The 15649-nt window shown below is 32.2% G+C and overlaps 3 protein-coding genes and 1 long non-coding RNA gene across 4 annotated transcripts in view; 1 reads left to right on the plus strand and 3 right to left on the minus strand.

Moving 5' to 3' along the window:
- Nucleotides 1-310: 310 nt before the first annotated feature.
- On the minus strand, nucleotides 311-1299 carry LOC119830382. Its single transcript, XR_005287842.1, has 2 exons — nucleotides 1181-1299; nucleotides 311-569 (listed from the first exon to the last, which is right to left on the minus strand). It is a non-coding gene; the product is annotated as an uncharacterized LOC119830382 (long non-coding RNA).
- Nucleotides 1300-3466: 2167 nt separating this feature from the next.
- On the minus strand, nucleotides 3467-5325 carry LOC119830371 (cyclin-C). Its single transcript, XM_038353362.1, has 3 exons — nucleotides 4572-5325; nucleotides 4380-4472; nucleotides 3467-4175 (listed from the first exon to the last, which is right to left on the minus strand). Exons 1-3 carry the CDS (start codon nucleotides 5160-5162, stop codon nucleotides 4053-4055), a joined length of 807 nt encoding a protein of 268 aa, XP_038209290.1. The 5' UTR covers nucleotides 5163-5325; the 3' UTR covers nucleotides 3467-4052.
- A 5989-nt stretch (nucleotides 5326-11314) lies between these two features.
- On the plus strand, nucleotides 11315-13493 carry LOC119830376 (lethal(2)neighbour of tid protein 2). Its single transcript, XM_038353372.1, has one exon. The coding sequence runs from the start codon at nucleotides 11672-11674 to the stop codon at nucleotides 13142-13144; it is 1473 nt and encodes a 490-aa protein (XP_038209300.1). The 5' UTR covers nucleotides 11315-11671; the 3' UTR covers nucleotides 13145-13493.
- LOC119830548 (E3 ubiquitin-protein ligase hyd) overlaps nucleotides 13224-15649 on the minus strand; it is a 24432-nt gene continuing 22006 nt past the window's right edge. The window contains exons 43-46 of the mRNA XM_038353607.1: nucleotides 15247-15453; nucleotides 14784-14931; nucleotides 14474-14704; nucleotides 13224-14306 (exon numbers count right to left, since the gene is read on the minus strand). Coding sequence (XP_038209535.1) covers nucleotides 14094-14306; nucleotides 14474-14704; nucleotides 14784-14931; nucleotides 15247-15453 — 799 coding nt within the window. The 3' untranslated portion in view covers nucleotides 13224-14093. The remainder of the gene's footprint in view (nucleotides 14307-14473; nucleotides 14705-14783; nucleotides 14932-15246; nucleotides 15454-15649) is intronic.

The following is a 15649-nucleotide window of genomic DNA, read 5'->3' on the forward strand; positions in this document are numbered from 1 at the left end:
GATCACAACAAACTTTCAACAAATTTTTATTAAATTTTATTTATAAGTCATAAAGGAATTGTTGCCGATTCTTCTTGTATCGTCTTTACTTGTTTGAATCCATTTTTTTTTTCAATATTTCCGTGTTGAGATAATCTACAAATATATTAAATACTATTAACTCTGTTCAATTCAATATTGTTGAAATAAATAGTGGTTTTAGCATATTATTTTTATTTTGATACTCTTATTACAAGAGTTTTTATAATCTAATGAACAATTGCATCAGCAGGAATATGTGTTTATATCTGGTGGTTAAACTTAAAAATGGGTGAACAATTTACATGTCCTTATATTTTCACAATTTTTATGGCATAATTAGGTATGTAGCTAATTGTATATAATACATATATTCTTTTTACAACTAAGCATGGATCCGAATTCTATTCTTCTTTAATTCCGCTGGCAGTTGTTCCACGCTCAGCTGAAGCACAAATTTTCACTTTAGAATCTTGGCAACAAAGAGCTTCATCTGCCGTCATATCGGCATATGTCCAAGGCTTTTCGCATATTTTATAAAATGCTGATAACTAAAATAAATAAAACAATAAATTAGTATCTAATATATAAAATATATCGCCAAATATATATACATTATATAAATATTAAACGTTTTAATTAAAGCACTAGGAAGGTTTTTATACAAAAAAATCGTACATATCACGTACTAAGTGCGTTTGGATTTTTGGATTAGCGTAGGTAAAGATGTTTCGTACACAATAACCTCAAAAAACTATTTATTTTAAAATTTTGATGAAACTTGGCAGTGTTGAACATGAAATACCAGAATAATGCATAAGTTTTAGAAATACTAATTGCCCGCGGTACTGTCCGCGAATGTACATGTATGCTGCGGGGTACAAATAAAATATTTGATAAATCGTTTGCTTTCAAAAGAGGATTTTTGTTAAATTAGTTCCTTTTATTTTTTTATCTAACTAATTAATATTGTATAAGAAATCATTCTAACTAAAAGACATAATTAAAAAATTAGCACCACTTAAATACAGTGAAATTAACCTCCTTCGAGGGATTAACAGAGGACTGTTATTGGTATAATAATAATTTGTCGATGACTGAAAGAATTTCCATTATTTCCAACTTTGTAATCTAAATATATTTAATTGCATGAAGTGGGTACCTTAAGTTCTTCAGCATTATTTAGGCGATTGCACAATATCTCAGGACCCTTAGCTTTGGTTGCTGTTGCGAGGGCGAGACACAAGTTTTTACAGGTGGTGCTTCCTTCGTCATCGCAGTTAACTACAAGTCCTGGAGATTGGGAGAGAAGCGGTTGACTTTCGGCATCGGGTGTAGATGTTGGAAAACCACCACAAGAGCAGTTGCCTTTTAAAATGTCAGTTTCGACGGTCGCACTAAAAAAAATCGCATACCCATTTTACCTATATGATAGTATTATATGGACTTAATTAGAACCTTGCTTGTCGTACAAATCTGTTCAAGCCTACACCGATTTAAAATCTAAGTCCATACAATAATTTGAAAAAATACAGTAATTATTGTATTGTCAAGCAGGTCAATTTCATAAACATATTTTTTGTATCGTAAAAAAACGTACCTTTTCATAGTATCGTCAGCCTTTCCAAATCCAAACCCGATCAACAAAACACAATAAATTAAATTCTTAGAGGCCATGGCAACTGCTAAAGGATATATCAACTGGTTGTCGATATGAGTTGAACAAACTTAAATACCTATGTACCTAGTTATAAACTTACGCGTTAGCTCGTAATGATATGATTTTTTATATTTGTGGACTTTCTTTTGTGGAAAGCTTCATTAAGTAGGTATGTAGGTAATAAAAAGTACAATCTTTGGGTAAAAAAAAATGAACATTCTTGCAAATGGAATACGTAGGAAAGGTAAAATCTTATACAAGCAATGTTATTGTGAATATTTAGCAATAATAAATTTTAATATTTTTAAATATATGTCTTCTCTTGCTGATGTAAATAATCTGATGACTAAAAAAATCGTTTACCGATATTTAATATAGTACGCATCGCCTCCACCCAGCAAATACACCTTCCAACAAAGTTTTTTTTTATATTGCGGTAATCGTTTGGTAACTACATAAGTATTATATTATTTAATTCATTCATTTAATACGTACTAGAAAATTATTGTCTTTTCTTTTATTAGTAACTGCTGATATAATATAATAAAAAATTGTACGTAGGTAACTTTTCACTTTAAAAAATATATTTACTACTATTTAAAATATCTGATTAGGTACCATATAGAATGTGAAAATTTATGTTCAATTAAATTTACATAAGATATGTAGCTGCCTAGATATGTAAAGCATAATTTATATTTGATTTAGTTCCGCCAAAAAATTCACCTACTCATTGACGGTGCTATATACGCCGCCATCAATATCCTTTCCTTTGTAGGTAATACAATGAAACTTGGTTAAATGAAAGGTCCTGCAATAGCTCTAACAATATCTGTCTCATTTACAGAGTATTCCATATTATGATTTCCTTGTCCTTCAGAAAGATAAGGATGAAGTCTGCTCTCCATAATTAATATTCTATGTCTATGAGATGAGAAATACATCGGTACGTGTTTTACTGTTGGCTCGGTGGCCTCCTCCACAATTTACTAAAATCTAATATTTAAATTTGAATTTGGATTCTAATACAAAAAAAATATACAGTCCCAATTATGGGAAAATGGTGCTAACCTACTGATATCGGAGAGATGTTTTGCTACGTATGTGCCAACGACAAAACTGTTTTGGTTGAATCGGTATTACAATGAACTATTACCGTCTTATGTGACAATTGTTGAAATTATACTCGCGACTAGTATTACGGAAAGTCAAAGATACAGAAGCTACAACACAGCAAATTATTTATAATTTTAATGTAAACGACCTAACTATTATACGATTTCCCTTTTTGAAACAAACATATCGTTGGCCCTTCATCTACACTAATATTATAAAGAGGAAGAATTTGTATTTTTGTTTGTAATAGATAAACTCAAAAACTACGTCGCCTATTTAAAAAATTATTTCACTATTAGAGAGCTGCAACTACGCTGAGTGACATACGCATATGTACCACGGGCGAAGCCAGGGCAAACAGCTAGTTGGGGTATAGAACGTTACGGGGATCACGCTTGTAAATTTATTTCATTAGATATTCCTTACTTTATTATAAGTGCGATAGTAACTGTCAATTTCTCTTCTTCATGCTGAAACCACCGATTTTCTTTGGATAAAATTTGGTGCAAAGATAGTTTGAAACTCAAGTTCATAGCTTTAACGCAACGGGAACTATGTGGGAAAGACACTGGGATATTACTTTCTACGTACGTCTATTACTTTACTACGCGGGCGAAACCGCGGGAGCGGTACTAGTTACTTAATATAATAGAAAACAAATAAAACATAATGTAATGAATATTATTTATTTTTTTATAGCAGTCTTTCATAGAATATAAAAGGACATCATTATTATTAAATATTACTTTTACTAAGCAATTTTGCCTTTGACTCACACTTACAAGATATATATATACATGCAAAAATATAATTATTTCAAATATTTTCAAACAGGTTCTTCATTTGTTCAAAATATTTCATCATTTATGGTTTCTATTGAGATGTGAGCAAATTCCAGCCTCAGCTTCCAGACTCCTATTTAGAAGTTCATTATTTAAATGAAAAATGTCAAATGAAATTAAAATTCTCTCAGACAAATGTGTTATGTAATTTTTTGTTCTTCTGTTCAACTGTTGCCAGGGTTTGTACGACTGTAGTCACCTAGTCCTAGTGAATAACATGAGAATTAAATATGCAATGCCTATCTGCATTCTTTTGCATTTATGATTTGGAGTGAATAAGCATCCCATCAAGAAATTTGAGTTGGAAAATGCATATTTTTTAAATTTAACACTTATTGTTGCCAAGTAATATTTTCTCATACTTTAGCAAACTTTATCAAAAATGAAAACATCAAGGTGACATAATTAAGACTCTTCTATCTCTGTGGTGCTGGACATGGTTTGGGCATTTTACCCAAGAGGCCTTGAATTTCCTTTTTTTCATCATAATTCTTCCACATTTCATACAAGTTGATGATTGCTCTAACAATCTCTTGAATCTGAAAAAGAAAACACAACAGGGAATGACAGCAAATAAATTAAAATTTGGGGAGGATGAAATTGAATATAAAATTGATTATTCTCATCAAAGTTTACACTTCTCTCATTTCTATCTCTATCTGAAATATCCTGCTTAGCATTGAACTCAAATTGATGAAGGGTATAATGTGATGTACTAATGTTATAAAATCTGACTAACATACCTTATCCATATCTACATTAAGTTCTGCAAACCAAGGCTTTAAATTCTCCTTTCCCAACATAACACATGCAATATGCAATGCACCTATTGCTATCTGAAATAGTGAAACATACATTTGAGATATTTTATACCAATAGAAACATATCTGAACCCTTTTTTTTAAATATTATATTGTCTTTCTTCAGATACATACCTGATAAGGAGGGTATAATAAGCTAACATCAGTGCGAAGAGAATCATTTACAACTCTCCAAGCATATGTGAGAAGCTGGTCATCCTGACCTATATCTTGAACAAATAGCAATAGAGGTCTGTAAGGTTGGTATACTATTAAACAACAGTCTAAGTTTTCTAAAAGGTAGAACTCGCATTCTAATATATGATTCGTTCTATAAGGAAATTCTTGTTGTCCGTAAGCATAGCTAAACTTGTTCTTTATAACAGTTTGACATGTAGTTATAAGCCTTGAGTTGGAAATCACACCAAATTCTTCTACTTTTGATGCCAAAAACACGCATGTCGGCGCTAGTAGTAAAGGATCTATACATTTAAGAGAATTCCTTGCGTAAAATCTTTTAAAGTAAACGGTAGCCGTAGCTATGACTTGCTGACGCAGTTTCAGCTGCTCACCTAATACTTGGATAATACTTGCAAAGAAATTAAATATTTTCTGATATTCTTCTTCTGTTAGTTTTGATAAATCATGTTGTCGATCTCGTATTAAATCTTGTTTATCAAGCATCCATTGCTGGTGATGTGAACTTTGCCAGAAATTACCCGCCATAATATATCTACTATAAACTACAATTTGCCCCTGACCGTAACATATACGTTACTAATACTTGTATTATTAAATTTCATATGAATTGTCTTTTAATCTCTAATCTTTTCATTGACTTCAAGTATACAAAAGCAGTATGACATTTTTCTTCATACTTTGTCAGATTTAATACAAAATAATTTCATAATTTTGACACGCAAGTCAAGTCAGGCGAGTCAGGCATCTGACATGACACAGAGTTTTTTTTTCTTCCATTATGGCATGACACAGAGTTAGTAATATGTTATTCTGACATCAGATCACAGAGTACACGAAACGTAGCTACGTACCTGTAACATATGGGTATACTATGGGCCATGGAGGTGTACGAATTTAAAAACACTATAGTGTTGAAAAGCTGACCTTTCCTGTTGGGATATATGAAAAGTTGAGTCTACAGCAATAATCCGAGCATAATTTTTCTTCAAGTTGAAGGCCAACATCCGTGGAGAAATGGCCGCTTTTCCGCGCACCACGTGCGAACGAGTTTTCGCCGATTTGAAGTCAAGATTCGAAGTGTTTGCAGAGCGACGGTGCACATATAGATTATGATATTTTTGTTATTTTTAAAAGTATTACTTTTAGTTACTTTTTTATAAATTTTTCAAAATCGCAAAACTGGAGACCAACCCTGTATTATGAAACTATCACGGGCTTACCTTTTGGCTACACCACAAACAGCAACAGTCTTTTCTGGTATTGTTACTGTTCCCCCTTATTACACAATTTATATATTGAACAATTTATCAAGTAATCATTATGATTGTGAATTGTGTCAAAAAAGCAGTAGTGGCTCAGTAGTGAGGACCTCGGACTTCGAAATCGATAAGTCGGGGTTCGAGACCCAGGCGAGCGTGCAAGAAATAAATTGATTTTTCAATTTATCTGCACATGTGGACACATCACCACTGCTCGAAACGGTGAAGGAAAACACCGTGAGGAAACCGGCGTGTTTGAGAATCAAAAATTCGACGACATGCTCTTGGCCAGCGTGGTAGATTATGGCCTAAACCCTCATTGGAGGCCTATGTCCTAGCCGTGGGAACATATATGGGCTAATGATGATGATGAATCATCATGATCGTAAAAAACCACTGTCATTTACGATATTTTCATTGTACGTCAGGGACAAACATGAATTACTTAGCAGGATTTTTTAAGATTCCAAAGCAGAAATGCCAAATTGAATCATAAATAAGGGGTTATATTATCTGCCTACCATGATAAAAATTTAACTGTATAAAATCATGAAGAAGCTTCAATACATGAAGAAAAAAAAAGCAAAAAGCAAATGCTTGAAGTTCATAGTCACAAAGTAGCTAGATTACCATTGCGAACTAAACGCCATTGAATTTATGTGGAGTCTCGTTAAAGTATCTGGCAAAAATGTTGGGTAGAAGGCAAACAACATTTATATTCAACGGAAAAAGCCTTTAAATTTATAACTGCAGAAGACTGGCAAAAACTGTATAAACATATTGCAGAGTGTGCAACACATTGAATACAAGGAGGGACATTGAAATAAACAGGTTCATATTAGAATTAAATAACGAGCTGATAGTCGTTCAAATTCAAGTAAGTGCCTCTCAGTGTGATATATCGACACTGGCAATCAGCATTGATCATGTTTATCATTATAAATAAAAATGGATCGCAAATGTGTTGCTTAAGCGTAAAAGTCGAGAACAAATCGGCCAATTTTTTATTAATTAAGCGAGATAAAACACGCACCACCGCTCAAAACGATATACTTAATTTATGAAACGTTTATATTTATACATTTGAAAAAAAAAAGGTTTTTTGTCGACAGTTGTTTATTATAAAAATTTGTATCAAATCTAAGATATTTCAATCTTGAGCAGATCCAGATAAAACATTGTTTACATAAGGTAAAACATAGAATTTCAAAGCTGTTATAATATCCTCGCGGTAGCTTTTCAAGATCATAATTCCTTTGCTATTTAAAATGGTATTCAGCGGCCATGAACTGTTTTCAAAATCTGCCTGGAAAATAATAATCTCACATAAATAGGATTTTTTTATGAATTATAAATAAACCTGTTATTATACTTCATCTTATTATATATACCTTGATAACTCCAACATTAAAATCGAGGCTCAGATCTTTTATATTGATTCTGGTTTGGTTCATACGCGAAAGATAAAGCTTTAATGTTACACTTGTGTCCAAAAATCTGATCCTAAAAAGTGAAGTACACAGTAAAATATGAGATAATGATATCCTACCTATTTAATTAAATAGAATAAAAAGAAGAAAATATACATACAACTACGAAGCTTTTAATTTTAAGCTATGATTAAAATACTTACGCCATATTTCCTTCCCCGTTTAAAGGATATACATAATATGCTTTTCCATTTATGTTATAATGGTCTAAAAAATTGATTTATAGATATGTATTATACAAAAATTATGTATAAAAAATAAGCCTTTTTTGTCAGACTATTATATGTTTTTATATACATTATAGATTCATTTTTATGCAATAAAAAATACATCTTCATCAAACAATATAGCTATCATAAAACATAACCAGTCTTCTGAGTGCATTACCTGAATATAGTGTGAGTGCTGGAAACCCAAGACTAATGCTAACATTAAATCTTTTTTCTTCGGGTGAAACTTTTAACATATTTACGATAAAATTATCTACTCCAGTTAAGTTCATGTTGTTTATTGAAAAATCCATCCTAAAAAAATCGTATTTTTAAAACTTTTTATTGCTATTATCAAGTTTGTTTGTTCAATATGTTCAAGATTAAGGAAGAATATTTAATAAATATTCTTCCTTAATCTTGAACATATAACTTACCTGAATAAACATTTTTTTATTGCGAAGTGTTCTTTAGGAGATTCTTAAAAAAAAACAGAAAACTCTATATATATATTATACTAGCGATCAGACCCCAGCTTCGCCCGTGCTACATGATATATAATAATAGCCTACAGCACTCAGGGACTAATCTAACGACGAAAGAATCTTTGAAATCGGTCCGGTATCAGAGATTAAACAAACAAGCCCTTCAGATGTATATACCTATATGTCCATATTAAAATAGTAGGTAATTATAGAAAAACCTTGTTTTATAGTTATTTTTATATTTTTCATTAAAAATCCAAACTTCGTATGATACGTATACGGTATACATTACTTTTACCTCATTCCCATGCCTTCATAATAACTTTTTACTGTACCGATCTTTATATCTTTCAGAGATGGAAAAGAAAAAACATCAGTTTGAATTCCACCTTCTTTCCATTTATTTAAAAAAAGATCTACTTCATTTTCGTACCAGTTGTGTCCTGTAAGTATACGTTCATCATATTATATTCTATTATATCACTGTAAAAATACTTAGTGCTGCTTGTTTTTCAATCACCTGGGGGATAACCGTGACGACTTAAAGTAGTACTAATTCCAGTGTGGAAAAGTGATGTAGCTAGACGACCAATTTATAAATATAGCTTAAAATGTTTAAAACTGGAACTATTTACCACGTGTCTTTTTCCCAGGCTTATAAACAGAAGAAACATGGAGGTACTTACGTTCTGCAGTTGCTACCCAAACTAATGAAAATAAGATGATTGGCAAATACATGATCAAAATGGTAGATATGTTCAATTCTAAAATTAATTGTTTTTGTACTAATTTGATATTGATACTGGGTAAGCCATCCTCAAAACATATTTATAAGTCATTCTTGTTGACCTTTATATTAACTTACTTAATATCTAGCTCTATTTACGTGCAATAAAGAAACTCAACATATTAATCCAGCAAAGACTTATTCGTTAATTAAACTAGCACTTAAACTTAATTTACACATGTTTATAGATAAGATAATCTGGTTTCTTTTTGCCCTTGATCTACTTCACTCACAAATTTCAAACTTCTTGAAAAAGGTTGTATTACAAGACTAAATAAATAGTAAATCTAACTAATCGAGATAAGCATTGCAAACAAACTATCAGGGGTTCAACATACTTTTATTTTGAGAAATTTTTCATGCAGCTGAACAATAACACAAACCAGTAAAAATTGAGATGTTTCTGCAACAGATGAATTTAGACTACTTGTCAATTAAATCAGCGTTGAGATGTTATTTAACCATTTCATAGGTTATTATAATCAGTTAAAAAAATAATAGGAGAGTTATATTATTTAACGGCAGTTGGTGAGTTAGTGCGATATGTAAAACAATGACAGTGACTAAGAAAGAAGGAAAAGTGAGTATAACTCTTAAAAGTAAAGATAGTGTTAAAACTGTTAATTATGTTGAATTAAACAATTCTTATAATATTTATTATTTAAAATATTTAAAGCACGCCTGAAATGGTATTAAAACCTTCAAGAGCAAATAAAAATGGACATTTTAACTTCACATCACTCACTTAGTGACTTTCGTTTTTTTTTTGGAAAGAGACAAAAAAAATAAACTATAAACCTGGCCTTCCTGTATCTATAGATCCGGGGGGGGAGGGGGGGGCATAACCGATCTCTTTAAAGTGCAATGCAGGGTTGCCTCTAGGCTAGCACACTCAGTACACGTGCCCGATGTTGTGGACCAACCTGACCCGGGACCTCAAATTCTCTGCATTAGAAAACGAACGCGTCATTAGCGAAATGTCTAAGGAAAAGTCTCCCGGTCACGATGGTCTCAGCATAGAGCACCTTAAATTTGCAGGACCTCACCTGCTAAGGTTGTTAGCTACGCTTTTTAATTTGTGTATTACTCATACCTACTTACCAAGTGACCTCACTAAAACGCATATAATACCTATTGTTAAAAATAAGTCAGGTGATTCAGCTGATCATCTAATTATAGGCTTATTTCTTTGGTCACCGTGATTGCTAAGGTCTAGACAGTCTCCTTATTACGCAGTTTTATAAATACATTGGTTTGCACCAAAATCATTTTGGGTTTCATAGGGTGCTTTCGATAGAGTGTAGTGCTATCCCTTAAGTGGGCTGTAAAGTACTATGAGGATAGAAACACACCAACATACGCGTGCTTCCTCGACTTGTCCAAGGCCTTTGATTTGGTCTCCTACGATCTTCTATGGAGCAAATTAAAGAAAGCGGGAGTGCCTACTGCCTAGCATACTGAATAAAATGTTGGTATGCAGGGCACGAGAATCAGGTTAGTTGGACTGGTGTTTTATTGGAGCCGTATGGGTTGGAATGCGGGGTAAGATAGGGAGGGTTAACGTCTCCTACGCTTTTCAACCTGTACATAAATGACTTGACGGAGTTTTTGTCAACAATATAAGTGATGCTGACGACATGGTACTCCTAAGTACCTCGATCTGTGGACTAAGAAGTCTCCTAAATATATGTGAGAAATATGTAGATCGTCATGGGTTGGTTTACAATACCGCCAAAAGCGAATTCATGGTCTTTGAGGCGGGTGGACGTCGATGTTCTCAAAATATTCCTCCCTCCATGTTAAACGGAGTTAAATTAAAGAGGGTTTTTAAATTTAAATATTTGGGACACATCCTTACACCTAGCCTCAGAGACGATGAAGATATTGAGAGGGAGGGAAGGGCACTATCGGTTAAAGCAAATATATATAGAGCTCGCAGATTTGCACGTTGTTCCAAAGAAGTTAAATTAACCCTATTTCAGGCTTATTGCACATCGTTTTACACGTATTCTGGGGGCTAATCACGCTCGACGATCCTACAGTGGATTGATATGACTGTGCTTATAATTTGCTTAAAGTTTGTTGTCAGCGCTTGAAATAATGATAATAATATATATTCATTTAATCGAGCAACTGTAAACACTCATTATGTTTGAACGATATGCTTCAAAACTATGTTTTGATTTAATTTCTTCCATTATGGCAATAAGTTTCAACTATTTACTAGTGCCCGTAGACTTCTTTCGCGGCGCCTCTTTAACAGAAGTTCACAGAGTAACTATACCAATGAGTATCGACATTCTTAATCTTACTTAGTAATATAATATTACTAAGTACGTAGTATATTATAACCTACACGTATTACTTGTACTTATTATTCTGTGGTCAACCCACAGATTCTACACTTATATTCTGGACATTAAGCTGTGGTGTTTCACATTTGGATAAAGTAAAAAGTAGATTATACACTTATATGAAGTAACTGGTCTTACTTAATCTGTGACTTGGATTGTCGGAATTGCAGGCGGCTCAGTTTATTTTTAATTAAAAGCTATTTTAATTTTAATATTTTAATCTCAGTTATATTTCAAGAAAATCGATAGTGTATAGAAGCTTTACCTTCATCATAAGGTGAAATTACTATTTATAAGTAGCTAATAACTACATGCCTCGCAAGTGTTAACGCATTCGACCCGGGGCAAATGATTTATTCCCAAAATAGCGGTACCTTTGGTTGGCTTGAAGATTGATTGAATGGAAATTTACTTTTGAAGTGAAAATATTATTTTATAGCAACTTTTAAAATGGGCCATAATCGAGCTTTATATCAAGAGATAAAAAAAATATTCACTTGGACATTTTTTAAAAGTTTGATAGTGAATCCTGCTCAGCTACCATTTGTCGCAGTTTTTATTTTAATTGCTGAATTAATACTTAATGTTTTGATTGTGGAAAGAGTGCCGTATACAGAAATTGATTGGAAAGCATATATGCAAGAATGTGAAGGATTTCTTAATGGTACTTTGGACTACAGCAAACTTCGCGGCGACACAGGACCTCTGGTATATCCCGCTGGCTTTGTGTATATATACTCCATTTTCTATTTTATAACGAATAAAGGAGATAATATCAAGTTAGCGCAATATATTTTTATTGGAGTTTATTTGTTGTTGTTGATATTTGTGCTCCGAATCTACATTAAAACAAGGAAAGTACCTCCATATGCTCTTGCAATAACAATTTTAACATCCTACAGAATTCATTCAATACATGTACTAAGAATGTTTAATGATCCAATTGCAGTTCTTTTATTATATGCTTCGCTTAATTGTTTTCTGGATGCAAGATGGTATTTAGGCAGCTTTATTTATAGTTTAGCGGTATCAGTTAAGATGAATATTTTATTATATGCTCCAGCTTTATTTTTCTTTTATTTAGTAAATTTAGGCTTAAACAATACATTCAAACAATTGTTAGTTTGTGCTATAACGCAAATTGTTTTGGGCCTGCCTTTCTTGTTCTCTAATCCTGTAGCATATTTAAAAGGAAGTTTTGACTTGGGAAGAGTCTTTAATCACACTTGGACTGTAAATTACAGGTTTTTGGATGTAAAAGTATTTGAAAGTACTATGTTTCACTTGGTATTATTGGGAATACATATTATGCTTCTACTGTTATGTTTGCCTATGTGTATTCAATATTTTAAAAGTTATTGCCGCTTAAGATACATTCAAAGACAATTTCAGCCACAAATAGATGCCAAAAATTTAGAAAATAGTAAAAGTATGAAATCTAAAAAAGAAAATAAAGCAAAATTAAACCAAAATCATAAGGATGACTTGTCAAAAGAACAAGAGAACTTCTTAAAATCATTTGAAAATATGTTACAAAAGTCATCATCTAAAATGGGAAACAAATCAGTTGATAAAGTTAAACCTGAAAAAGAAACAGCTCCATATAGCATTAATTTTGATATATTGTCACAACTTTTTGTTCTTCCTATGTTTCTAGTAAACTTCATTGGTATTGTGTGTGCTAGGAGCCTACATTATCAATTCTATTCTTGGTATTTTCATACTTTACCATATTTACTTTGGTCTACCAACTACAGTATAGTCATAAGATTTTTAATATTAGCCCTAATAGAATTTTGTTGGAATACATATCCAAGCACAGATGCAACTAGTGTCATGCTTCACATTTGCCATATAAGTATATTGTATGGAGTTTATAGAAAAATGTCAAAAGAACAAAATTTTGTTGCTAAAAATGCATAAGGATATGAAACATTTTCTTTTTTTATTTCAATAGAACATTGCAGGACTCGGTAAATTGATTCAATAAAACAACAATATAAGCATTTTAAGAAGTATTTATTATGAATCTTAACTAATCAAAGTGAAAACTAATATAATCTTAAATTTAGAGATAGAGGCGCATAATACTTCCTCTTTTATCACATGATCCATTATTACTGGAATTCGCCTTCACTCTATCCAAACCCAATAAAATATATAGCAGAATATTCATAGTATTCTAAATTCTTCTATACTTTCTATTTGAAGCTTCACTAGTTATATTCTTGTATTAGTTTTTCATTCAGTCAAATAAATAGTTTAGTTATAAGAAAGGAAATTTAAAATGTGGTAAATTAAAATTCCTTACAAAATTGTATAAGAGTCAATAAAGTAATATACAAAGTTATATTTTACTGTTTGAAATAAAAATTTAGAAAACAAAAACGGATGATTTTATTTTTATCTCTACTAGTATAATGATGGAGTAGCTATGGAATTAATGACTAATGAATTGTAGTTATTAAAAATGTTATACAAAAGAGACACTCACTGATAACATAACAATCCTGAATATTAATCTGAGATGTTTACCTCGAACTTTTCGCAATTCCTAGTTTGTAACTAGTTATAATATATAAATCTAATGAACTAATCAAAAAGAAAGAATTGTGCGGGCCAATCAAGTTTTAAGATTTATGCTGAATTAGAAATAAAATTCAGTCTGATTCTTGTCATAAAAACACATAAGAAAAGTCTGAAATATACAAAACATACATTCATGTATGCAATAAACGCTATTGATTTTCCAGTAGATCTATATTATGGTGATAAACATACAAGTATCATACAATACGAGTAGATTACAACGGCAGTCTTTAATGACTGAGCTTAAACCTAAATTATGTAAACGGCGGTACAACGCGGACATCTAGACAAAGCCAAAGTTTTTAGTTTTAATAGCAAGTAATAATTTATGTTTGAGAACATGTCGTGAGGAATAAAGAGGTATGTATAGTCTCGAAATACAAGTATTAGCGGTGGGAAGGTGTGCGTCGTCAGCAGGACGTATGGTGACTGACGGCATGGGTTGGAAGCCATCTTCTGAAGCTGGTAAGGCTGGCGATCCCGTCCAGAAATATACCTAACAACAATCATAAATAAAATAACATAACAATATGATGTAATTGTCATAGGCATTTAAAATTTTTGCCTTTTGTTTCTAGAATAATATTGTATGATCAATTTATAATACGTAAACTGTTGTGTTAAGTTGACAAACAAAGATAAATATTATTGAAAAATACTAACCAAATCTTGCCGCTCCAGGTGAGTCATTTTGTCAACTATAGCCCATAACCAACGCTTGAACCTAGCAAGTCTTTCTGGCGGCTCACCGCTTTCGTCATTAAAACTAGTGTAAGATACAAGAGCGGCAACATTTATGTCGCCGACACCGTTTAATAAAAGGCGCAAGTCTTCCGCTGTGAGTCCTTCTAAGGCCGATTCCGGTAGGACGTCCAGAACGCCAACACGCATCGCCTAAAATATAATAAAAAAAGTGAAAATGGAATAAAAATGAAAACAGGTTTTAGTAGAAATGAAATAAATAAAAAAATACCTCGAGCGCCTTTTCCTGAGAGATGACCATACGGTGTTGCGCGTATTTGCGCACGTAGTCGTAAACATTGAGCGCAGTCACTTCAATCTCGCGACCACCGGGAACTAATTCTACACATCCACCTCCTTCTTCTTCACACATTTCCAGGCTAAAAAGCATATATATTACGGGTGTTATTAACGAAAATTATTAAGACTGCTAAATTAATTTAAAAAATAAACCACAACCCCATTTTGTGTTATTGGCCAAATTGTATTTGAAATTTTTCATCATGTATAGTTTATTTGTTATATTTTATATGTCAAGGCAAGTCCTTAAATTTGATATCATTTGATTTTAATTGAAATCTCTCCATCGACTTGATAACCATAATGCCACAGAGACACACACAACTTAACGTTAACTTATAACCCTCCTTTAAAGCCAGAGGTTAATAAATAAATTATATAGATTTAATAAATACCTAAAATTGAGATCAAGAGCAGCAAATAGTGAATGTGAGTCACCAGTCTCTGCGTCAACGACGAGCTGTCGCAGGCTTTCATAGACAACCGGATCGAAGAAGGCCAAATCGTGGAATCGAATCTTGCGGCCGAGTACGTACTTCAACACGTGGCGGTTGAGGAACATCGGACATAGTTCATTTTGTAATAAACATAGACCTATGATTCTAGAATTAAATATATTTAAAATTAGTATTTTGCTTAGATAGCTTGGTTGAAATCAATTGGAGTAAATAACTGATCTACATAGTATTTTTTTGTGTTTGGTTTTACGCGAGTATTATACATTTAGAAGTTAAAAACTTTATAACGGGTTTTAAACGCGATTTATTCATTATATTATTAACCCGACGTTTCGAACAC

Source organism: Zerene cesonia, chromosome 11 (genome assembly GCF_012273895.1).
Source record: "Zerene cesonia ecotype Mississippi chromosome 11, Zerene_cesonia_1.1, whole genome shotgun sequence".
Lineage (NCBI taxonomy): Eukaryota > Metazoa > Arthropoda > Insecta > Lepidoptera > Pieridae > Zerene > Zerene cesonia.